The sequence below is a fragment of the Chanodichthys erythropterus genome, chromosome 8, assembly GCF_024489055.1.
Source record: "Chanodichthys erythropterus isolate Z2021 chromosome 8, ASM2448905v1, whole genome shotgun sequence".
NCBI classification, from domain to species: domain Eukaryota; kingdom Metazoa; phylum Chordata; class Actinopteri; order Cypriniformes; family Xenocyprididae; genus Chanodichthys; species Chanodichthys erythropterus.
The window spans coordinates 44903520-44914421 of NC_090228.1; the positions used below are offsets into that span (position 1 = coordinate 44903520).

Below are 10902 nucleotides of genomic sequence, written 5' to 3' on the forward strand. Positions count from 1 at the left end.
ATTAGCAACATGCTAACGAAACATTTAGAAAGGCAATTTACAAATATCACTAAAAATATGCTATCATGAATCATGTCAGTTATTATTGCTCCATCTGCCATTTTTCGCTATTGTTCTTACTTGCTTACCTAGTCTGATGATTCAGCTGTGCACAGATCCAGACATTAACACTGGCTTGTCAAATGCCTTGAACATGGGCTGGCATGTGCAAATATTGGGGTCATACATATTAATGATCCCGACTGTTACGTAACAATCGGTGTTATGTTGAGATTCGCCTGTTCTTCAGAGGTCTTTAAAACAAATGAGATTTACATAAGAAGGAGGAAACAAAGGTGTTTGAGACTCACTGTATGTCATTTCCATGTACTGAACTCTTGTTATTCAACTATGCCAAGATAAATTCAATTTTCTATTCTAGAGCACCTTTAAATATCCTAATTGAACTAAGGGCTAATCCTGGTTTTAGTCTAAGCCCTGTCTGTGAAACCGGGCCATCATCTTGCTATTCTTATTAATACTGCTGTAGGATTTGTGCTCACTATTAAATTCTTGAGAAAGATTTGATATGAGAAAAGCTCCAAGCCTACAAGATTTAATTTGGTAGTCATAAAATCTTTTGATGACTCAAACTCAGCATATATTATGTGTGCATCATTATTCTGAATATAGATGTTCTGTACCGACCCAATGTTGTTACCAATTCTGACACAGTTATCTCCTTTTGAAACCTTTAGACAAAAATCAGGGAGAGATATTTCTTTATACTGTCTCACTGCTCCTTTAACAAACGACAAAACAGGACCATCACAATGCTCTTTTTGCACATAACCTTTGGAAATGTCAATCTTAGAACCACCTCTAGATATTTCAGATATCCTCCATACGATCTGTGTAACAGGATGACATGTTCGTCTGACCAATCTTTTTAACTGTCCTAAATAATTCTCAAATGGAAATCCAGAAATGTTGTCAAGTGGACCATGGCATTTCACATCATCAAATAAGTGGACCATACTGTGCACATTATAGACCACATATTCCTTGCCTTAGAGCTTCACACAGTGCTCAAGCTTATGTGTTAATGTTTGTAAATGCAAAGTTCCTATACTGCCGGAGCGAATGCAACCAGGGACATGGCCCGGGGGAGAAATTAGTTATCAGGGAACTATCCTAGTGGCTTATTCATGAGTTCCTATAACTATTTGGTGCGAAAGACCCTAATATCTGAAATCCAGACAAAAATCTCACTCTTTTATTAGTTGTTCCAAATATTTTTGAGCACATCATTGGACAACCTTTAATTATTTCACCAAACTCTGAATTCTTCTGACATCTGATTTATTATAATGTATGTACACTTTTACGTACTTGACACAGCAGCATGTGAACGGGACCTTTATTTTGGGCCGATGATGTGATGTCACAAGGCTGCGCCGCGCTCCTGTTGTGATTCGACTGAAGGTCTGTGTTTTAAGTGTTAAAATCCGTACAAACCGTTCAGTCCATTTTGTATTTTACGAGCGCTGTAGAATTAATTATTTATTTAATGTAACATAGTAATGCTTTATTCATCATGAGTGTTGCTTTTTAAGAGTAAAGCATGTTGACGCGCGAGTAACACAAAAGGAGCGTCTCATTTCTTCGCGATATCGTGAATCAATTTATCATAAACATGAATTCAGTCACTCGCTGCCAAGTAGTGATGGAGAAACGGAGCTTTTTGAACTCCGAGTCAATTGAACTAAATGCTTCGCAATACGATTCAGTGATTCGATTCGTTCGAATCACCGCGCGCTGAGGAGACATGCTGGTCAAGACAGTGTAAATGCAACGAGAAGAACAAACACAAATATCTGATGAGAACTTTGCAAACCAACTACTAATGTTTAATGAAAGTGCAGTCTATTAGACTAGATACCAGTATAAATCATACCAAAATACATTTTCAATACAAACTGTGTTCTTTTATTCTTTTGAACTGCTAGATTTTGAGTGTTTTTCAGATCAATAAGGCCATTAACTCTCACTCTGACTGACTCTCTTACCAGTGCACTGAACTACTGAACTAGAGCTAATTGAGTAAAACTCAGATATTAGTTTGGATTTGTTTATTTTTGTTAATTATTATCATCTTAAACATGACAGACTGTCAAACCATAGGTCCAAACACCGAAAAACTCCTGAGATCCACATGACACACTGTTATAAAGATGGAGTTCATTAAAAAGGAAAGTGAAGACATGAAGATTGAAGAAACATTCAGAGTGAAAGAAGAACAAACAGGTCAGTTTCATCCTCAAAGCTAAACTCAGTCATTTGATCCTTATTAAAATGTCCAGCTCGACAGAAATAAATATTTGAGTGTCACATTAAAGGGTTAGTTCACCCAAAAATGAAAATTCTGTCATTTATTACTTATCCTCATGCCGTTTTACACCCGTAAGACATTCGTTAATCTTCAGAACACTAATTAAGATATTTTTGTTGAAATCTGATGGCTCAGTGAGACCTGCATAGTGAGCAATGACATTTCCTATCTCAAGATCCATTATTGTACTAAAAACATATTTAAATCGGTTCATGTGAGTACAGTGGTTCAATATTAATATTATAAAGCGACGAGAATATTTTTGGTGCGCCAAAAAACTTATTTAGTGATGGCCAATTTTAAAACTAAGAATCAATCGTTTCATCTCGAATATTGTGTCATATCTGGCAGGGTGACTATTGTAACAGACACAAATATTGTGTAGTCTGAACTCTGGCATAAGAATTCATAATTTGTGATGCAGTTGAACGGTTGACAATAAATAGTATAACATACCTAGACATAAATTATTTTTATGTCTCTGCATTAAATCAAGAATATAGCTGTGATTTGCACTTTTTTGTGATCGAAACTTTTAGACACTTTATTTAATATTTTATCTCATTATTTACAGTGGAATAAAATGGACATTTTGGCTCACAGGCCTTCCTTGGTGTATTGAATGCTCTAAGGGTTAATGAGATTGAATTAATTAATATTCAATCTCATTAACCCTAAAAGGGCCGACGTATCCTGGGGGACACAATCATTTGAGAGGCTGTGGGGAGAAGCAGGGAAAGTTTGGGTCTTATTTCTTGGTTTCATGTTGAAAGGGTGTTTGTTGTGAATATTTAGATCTGGTGACTTTGTTCGTACATTTTTTTATTTTAGCTCATGGGCAGCATTTAAAAACAACATGACCACCTGTAGTGGGAAATCTACTTCGCTTATAATAAAAGTTGATACATTTCACATATTTGCAATATTTGGAGGGGACTTACATGTTTAAAAAGTTGTTGTTTAGTGTTATCTTATTACGTTTATACTGAAATTTTATGAATTTAATTTTTACATTTTAATCATTTGTCTGTTAATGTTTGTGTCTCCCAGGATAAGTTGCACCTATGGGGGTATAAATGAATTGAAAACAGAATGCTTGTTTGACAATGTGTATTACAACATAATAGCCATATTTTTAAAACATTTATTCTCTCGTAACTTAAACTAAACTTTAATTGTAAAATTCTGTTGAACAATCAGTATAATGCTGTATAATATTTAATATGCAAATTACTAGGCCCTATAAATAATCAATACGACTTAAACCTTTTTTATCAAGTTGCTAAGACATCTTTAATGATTTTAAGAAACTGTACTAAAGCAACTTGGGTTTACTTTGATTATTCATACATTATTTTTTATGTTAAAATCTAAAATGAATTTTTAATATTTTTCATGTTAATGTAAATGTGAAATATGACAAATTTTGGGGAACATTTTCCATCTCTCAATTATCATTGATTTGTAATGAATTGCATATATTTGATGTATATTTGTGTTTTTGTTGAGTATCATACTTATCATAAACAGCAATAAATTAATTTTCTGATGTCTCTTTATGGTCTTGCCCTTTTTAGGGTTAAAATTGAAGAATGTTGCAAATCACTTGATTGTGTTAAACATCAATTATCCTCACACAATACGAATGCATCTACTAACAATTTATTACAACACAAGACATAATATTCATGAAGTTCAAAGTCCAAAGCACAATCCACACCAAGCAAGATAACAGAAGATCCTACAATCAAGAAAAATCATAAATTAGTGAATTAGACTAAAAAACCTTACACATCAATTCAGTAAATACACAGTAGTGAAAAAACGTAATGATTGAAGTCATCAGAAATACATCGTCATTAATCAGCATTGGTTTTCACACTTAGTATATTCAATTTATTTTGTGATATTTGTAAAAAGTCATTTAATGCAGTTTTCTCTACATCACATTATAGAAAAACAGAAAAATCTAATTCCTCATTCATACAATTAGGAGCCAGTGATTTCAAGTTATATATCCAAAATGCTTCTCGTTTCGATAATTTTTTTATTTATATCACCACCTCTTGAACCTAAAACTTCTATCCCTATACATTTCAATTGTTTAATGTTATGTCCCAGCTCGTTGAAATGTCTAGTGAAGTTATATCTTGACATCCTGATTTGTTTATTAAAGGTGCAATATGTAATATTTTTGCAGTAAAATATCCTAAAACCACTAGGCCAGTGTTATATATTTTGTTCACTTGAGTACTTACAACATCCCTAGATGTTTGCAACTATTTGTAAATCGTGAGAAAATTGCAATTTTAACCAAGGCTCCGTCAAACCATACCAAGACGTGTGAGGAGTCGCCTGTCAATTGCGTTATACCCGCGTTACCCTCGGTTTCCAGTTTTATTTTGTAGAAACCATGGAAACACCAAAGACGCTTTAATATTTACATGTTTTAATAGACAAGGGAACAACTGTTTTGATATATTTATAGACAGAAAATTAATTATTGTTATATAGCTCAACACGTTTAGTCTTATTGTTTAAATTTAATTTTCTTGATTGTTTTTTGAGTACCATGCTTTACCATGCCTCAGAGAAAAACACTATTTTGTCAAGTAGCTAACACAGCATAATCAGATGCAGCTTTATTTTTAGTAAAAGTCATACAGCATTTTCTCCATCATACAATACGTTTTAAAATTAATTGCATGCCATTTATCAAAACAACACATCCAGCATTTAATATATTCTAAAATCAATCTATCTTACTGCAGTGTGCAACAGTGTCTCACAGCCACCGAGTGAACGCACAAAGTAACGTTATAACATCATTTTCAACATTCTCAAATGTATCTAATATGATAAACAGAGCTGTGTTACCTCATACTCATGACCGGAAAAGCGGACACGGCGCCAGCGAATGTGTCACAATAAAAGTTCTGCTGCTCGTGAGGCGTGTGTTGCGCAGTCGCTCCAGCTCCTCGTTCAGCTCCCACAACACTCGGTCCTGCTCTGCTTCATACTACAGTAACGTTAATAATCTCATCCATGAACATGATTTCTTCCCGAGTCCTATCCCTATTCTTTTCCACCGGCTGTGATGTGAAGACCACATGTCCCAAGATTCCACGCTCAAATTTGGCGTCATCAAGCTACGCCTTTGTTTTGAATAGGCGCCCCCTAGCAGATGGAAAAACTACATAGTGCAATTTTAAGCCGTAATTTCAACTGTCGTTATGATTTTCTATTATATATCTTTTGACAAGAACACTTTAACATATAGATCACATTACGAGTGGTGCAGGTGATACAAGATTTAATTTTTAAGCATGTCATTGGACAAATAAATTGATTACATTTTATCAAGTTCTGGCAATAGTGCCCTGATGGTTTCCCTATTGATCTGAATATTGTGTCGATTGTCACCATTGTTGAATTCTGTATTAACTTGAATATCTCTCTTTTAACACCAGACATGATGCCACTGAAAGAGGAGAGTCAAGAACTGAATGAAACGGAGAAAGATCAGTATGATTTCATAACTAGAAAAAAATCTTTTAGTTGCTCAGAGACTGAGAAGACTAATGCACGAAAAAGAGCTCAAAAGACAGGAACCGGAAGTTATTTCACCTGCCAACAGTGTGGAAAGAGTTTCACTCAACGTGGAAGTCTTAATGTCCACATGAGAATTCACACCGGAGAGAAGCATTTCGCCTGCAAACAGTGTGGAAAGAGATTTCATCAAAAAGGAAACCTTAAAGTCCACATGAGAGTTCACACCGGAGAGAGCTTTTTCACCTGCCAACAGTGTGGAAAGGGTTTCAACAGAAAAGAAAACCTAAAAGTCCACATGAGAATTCACACTGGAGAAAAGCCTTTCACATGCAAACAGTGTGGAAAAAGTTTCAGTCGAAAAGAAAGCCTTGAAAGCCACAAGATAATTCACACTGGAATGATGCCTTATGCATGCTCTCAGTGTGGAAAGAGTTTCACACATAAACAAACTCTTAATGCCCACATTAGAATTCACACTGGAGAGAACCCTTACATATGCTCTCAGTGCGGAAAGAGTTTCGATCACCTTGGAAACCTTAAAATCCACATGATAATTCACACTGGAGAAAACCCTTTCACCTGCCAACAGTGTGGAAAGAGTTTCAATCGAAAAGGAAACCTTCAAGTCCACATGAGAGTTCACACTGGAGAGAGCCCGTTCACCTGCAAACAGTGTGGGAAGAGTTTTACTCAAAATGGAAGCCTTAACATTCACATGAGACTTCATACTGGAGAGAAGCCTTACACGTGTCTTCAATGTAAAAAGAGTTTCACATATCAAAGAGATCTGAAACTGCATTTGCAAACTCATTCTGAAAATTAATTGCAGTGTTCCTCAGTGTGGTAAATAGGTTAACATAAAGCAATTACATACACAAAAATCACAAAAAACGATCGCTTTATATGATGAACATATGAAATTTAGGCTTTTATTCACATATAAACATTGATCAGCGAATATAAACAAGCTCACCCGAAACTGCTTGATGGGTGTGAACTTACCTTATTGGTATTTGCACTTCCATTTATTTATTTATCATAATTCTGTGCGTTGATGAATGTTTATTAGTAAAAGCCATTATATAAAGCAATCGTGTTGGCCAAAACCATTCAATTCATATGGATTAGTTTTACAATCTCTTTATGAACTTTTTGAAGCATCAAAGTGGTAGTTGCGTAGCTGTCAATGGAGGAACAGAAATCACATTTGCTCAGCTTTTATTAAAAATATCTTAATTTGTGTTCCGAAGATGAACAAAAGTCTTACAGTTGACATTGTGATAGTATAAATGAAGCAGTTTCATACTGATTACATGTTTGTTGTGGAGTACCGCAAGGCTCAGTATTAGGACCATTGCATTACTGGGTGGTAGTCCTGTAAGCTTAATAAACTCCAGCTATTCTAACATGCAGCAGCAAGAGTGCTTACTAGAACCAAGACTATATTATATATTATAGCCTTAAATTGCTGATCTTAGAGACCTTGCTAATAAATAGTGTTTTCACAATAGTTTGCATATTCATATCCATTGCAGAATTGATGTTATGGTTCATTCAAATGATCGCTGGACGGTTCATTTGCTTGGTCGTAAAAGTAGTGATTCATTCAAAATTCCCTATAAATGAATTAATAATTCCATTTGAGCTAAATTGACCTGTTTCCCTTACAGATTGTTAGGCTGCATTAATTAGGGCAGCCAGAACAAGGAACACTTAGCATAATACCCAAATGTACTTGTTACACCATGAATTGCATTTATATTAGTATGTCTGTTTCATCCTTATCCCAAAGAACTCAGCTTGATCTGATCCGTAGCCAGACTAGATGTTGGACCTGCACCCAGGAATGTCCACAACAGGAATGCATTGTCTTTGATTTGGTATGATTGAGGAGTCAGAGATGGCTGTGGAAAACAGTCCATTCCAGATGGAGGAAGATCAACTCTATTTGAGTTTCTACTAAATGGGCAGAGTTCTCTGTTATTACGTCCATCCACGGTTAAGTGGCAACAAATAAAAGGAAAAATAAAACATCTCCCTGCCCAGCTATACTATTATAAAATGTTGAGAGCTTCAAAAATGACCCACAGCCCAAAATAACATGCAAAAGAGCTTTCTCCTGCTCTATGACCCTTTTGATCATTTGTTGCCTGGAGGCCATCTTGTTGTAGCAGTAATGAGTTTATGACCAGGCAAGCCAAGTTGTGCCTGAGCGATGGCCAGTTCACGCTGTCTTTTCCAAGTTTGAGAAGGCACTCATGAATCTCTTGCAGACCCCAACTGCACGATCAACCTGGGGCACCTTCACACCTCTCTCTGTTTAGATACATATGTGTAAGAAAATGGGTATGTGTAAGCATGCTGTAATATTATCAGTTGCGCTGTAGTTGTTTTTCTGCTCCTCTCCTCTTTTTTTTCTCTTCTTTCTGTTCCTCTTATTTTCAGTGATTCTGCTTGTTAACAGCAGGTGTTCATCACTACTGCTCAATCATCACTCAATTAATCACTTAATTAACTTCAACACTGCTTCAGTGTTACTTTTTTATATTATGAGTATGGACTCGTAAACAGCAGTATTAGTTTAACATTGGGGATTTTGTTTTTGGATAATGCTTAACACTTTTCTTTCATTAATATTATAATTCATGAATATTCTTCTTCATGGATCTTTTTTATTCATTTATTCTGCCTCTTTACAATTATAATGGCCTCTGTTGTCAACAAAAGGATTGAGAAGTTGGATAATTTGTTCTTTCTCCACTCACAACTTGTCCTCCATTGTAGGCAGAATATAGACAAAGCCAGTTAATTACTTCTCCTTGGAAATTGCATTTCAAACCCATCAAGATCTGAATCGGTGACAAGGCCAACAAACTCCCTACTAGACTTCCTCCCTTTGTAAGTGATCAGCAGGCAATTGCCTGTCTTTTATGTTGCCCAATGGCTCACATGGGTGATCTTAATTAAACAGTCAAATGAGTATCATCGAAAAACACCATATGTAACCTTATAACACACAAGTCCATGATGATACAAAAACATTTGAATAAATAGTCATACCTTAAGTCCTAAAAAGATGTTCCAAATGATGGCAAGCATGAAGGGCCAAATTAATTTGTTTTTTTATTGGTTGCAAGTCACAAATCTAAATCAGATGTGAGACATGATTTGCAACCTTTTTGTCATTAAGTGCCATTTATACCCATATGTATAAATACACAAACATATTTTAAATATTAACATCAAATTAGTGCAGAACTATTTCTGAAGCAAATTTTCTTAAAATTATTTTTAAATTTGTCAGAATCTTTTGTTTGTTTCCAGGTTTAAATTAGACTTTGAAGAACAGATTTCCAATCGGAAATACATCTACGCTAATACATCTTCCTCGTCTCTGGAAGGAAATTTCACATATGTGTCAATTCGGCGACACAGGGCTAAGGCCACTCGATGGACAGCTCTGCAGACAGTGGATTTGTGTATATTTGTTTTTAGGTGGGACATGACCAACGTCACCTGTCCCAAGTGCCAGTGCTACAGCTGATGATGATACAGCAGGTGAGTTTTCAACAATCCCAGATCAAGATATTTATATGGATAATAAACCATGCCTTTTGTGAGGGTTTTTTTGTTTGTTTGTTTGTTTGTTTGTTTGTTTGTTTGTTTGTTTTTTGACAGACAGTTGAATTACCTTCTAATATGACATCTAACATGGCTAGCTTTTATTATTTTTATTATTATTTTCATCTTTAATAGCTGAGGTCAAAGCTGATTCTTCCCAGTCTGCCATAAATATATTGGCGTAAAAGGGCGCAAATTTCTTGCCCATTGCTGTCCCCTTATTTGTCCCCTAATTTGAGAATATATTGATCTGGCCTTTTGGGGTCTGGGTACTTTTCCATAAACTTCTTTACAGCTTTGAGGCCTACCTCAGTTTCTATATTTGTATATATAAGCTATCTATATCTATGGTGAAGAGAAATGCATCTTTAGGTATTTTTAATTTTAGATATGAAATCATAGGTATCCTTTAAATAGCTAGGGTGACGTATAGATATGTGGTTCAAAAATATTCTATATATTCAGCTGTGAAATATGTCTCACTGGTATAATCGGATACTATATTTCTCTGGGGATGCTCCATTTTTCAGGCTCTTTATGAATTTTAGCCAATAAATAAAATCTTCTAGGCCTGGGGGGGCTATCTCCTAATAAATATTCTTTTTGAGCCCCACTAATAGTTTTTTTTATCAAGCATTTCATCTAATATCTCTTCTACCATAATTCTAGTTTGTGGGTATATTGGTTCCTCTAGTGTGCAGTAGTGTTCCTTCACTGCCAACTGTCTCTGTCCTTCCCAAATATATTGAGTTTTATCCATAATAACTGTTGCTTTTCAGCAGGTTTGATAATAACTCTAAGAGGGCTTTTCTTATACCTCTTGTGAGGTTTTCTGGTGTTTTTAGGCCCCAGTTTAGGTGTTTGTGTGCATAGTTGTCCACTCTAATTATTTGTGTAATCTGCTTTGGGAGGCTGGATCTGAAGCTCTCGTGAAGGGAATTTTTTGTTTTTGACTCTTTTTACCCTCAAATATATTTAATTCTGGGGTGGTAGGCCTGCATATCCTTTATCAACTGAAACTTTTTTGAGTTTTAACTCCCATAAGTGTGTGGATGAAAGATAGGCCACGTTGTTCTTTAGATAATAATTCACAATGAGTTTATTTTGTTCCTGTTTTGGACTCTCAAATAATCAAGTGTTGTAGCATGACTTTGGCCATCAGGGCCCTCCAGTGTACCACTTTTGACCAAAATTTTTTCTTTGGGAGTGGTGGGATATAACTGGTATTTTTCTTTATGTGAGTGTTCAAGTGTTCAAGGGCAATTAAAGGCCAGCAATCTGGACACATTGGAGTCCCCAAATATAACATATTTTTTCTTTAATGTGAGGCTCCATCTGCCAATTTTTTGCCCGTATTC

At 35.4% G+C, this 10902-nt stretch overlaps 1 protein-coding gene across 1 annotated transcript; it reads left to right on the top strand.

Annotated features, from left to right (window-relative positions):
• The first annotated feature begins 2183 nt into the window (after positions 1-2183).
• LOC137025311 (gastrula zinc finger protein XlCGF57.1-like) lies at positions 2184-6746 on the top strand. The gene is made up of 2 exons (XM_067393314.1): positions 2184-2286; positions 5842-6746. The coding sequence occupies exons 1-2, from the start codon at positions 2214-2216 to the stop codon at positions 6744-6746; spliced, it is 978 nt and encodes a 325-aa protein (XP_067249415.1). The 5' UTR covers positions 2184-2213.
• Positions 6747-10902: the final 4156 nt, after the last annotated feature.

Bases quoted from the DNA above. Each gene is read 5' to 3' on its own strand.
- LOC137025311 (XM_067393314.1), top strand. From the start codon at position 2,214: ATGGAGTTCATTAAAAAGGAAAGTGAAGACATGAAGATTGAAGAAACA. The intron at 2,287-5,841 runs GTCAGTTTCATC...TTTTAACACCAG, and splicing joins AGTGAAAGAAGAACAAACAG to ACATGATGCCACTGAAAGAG.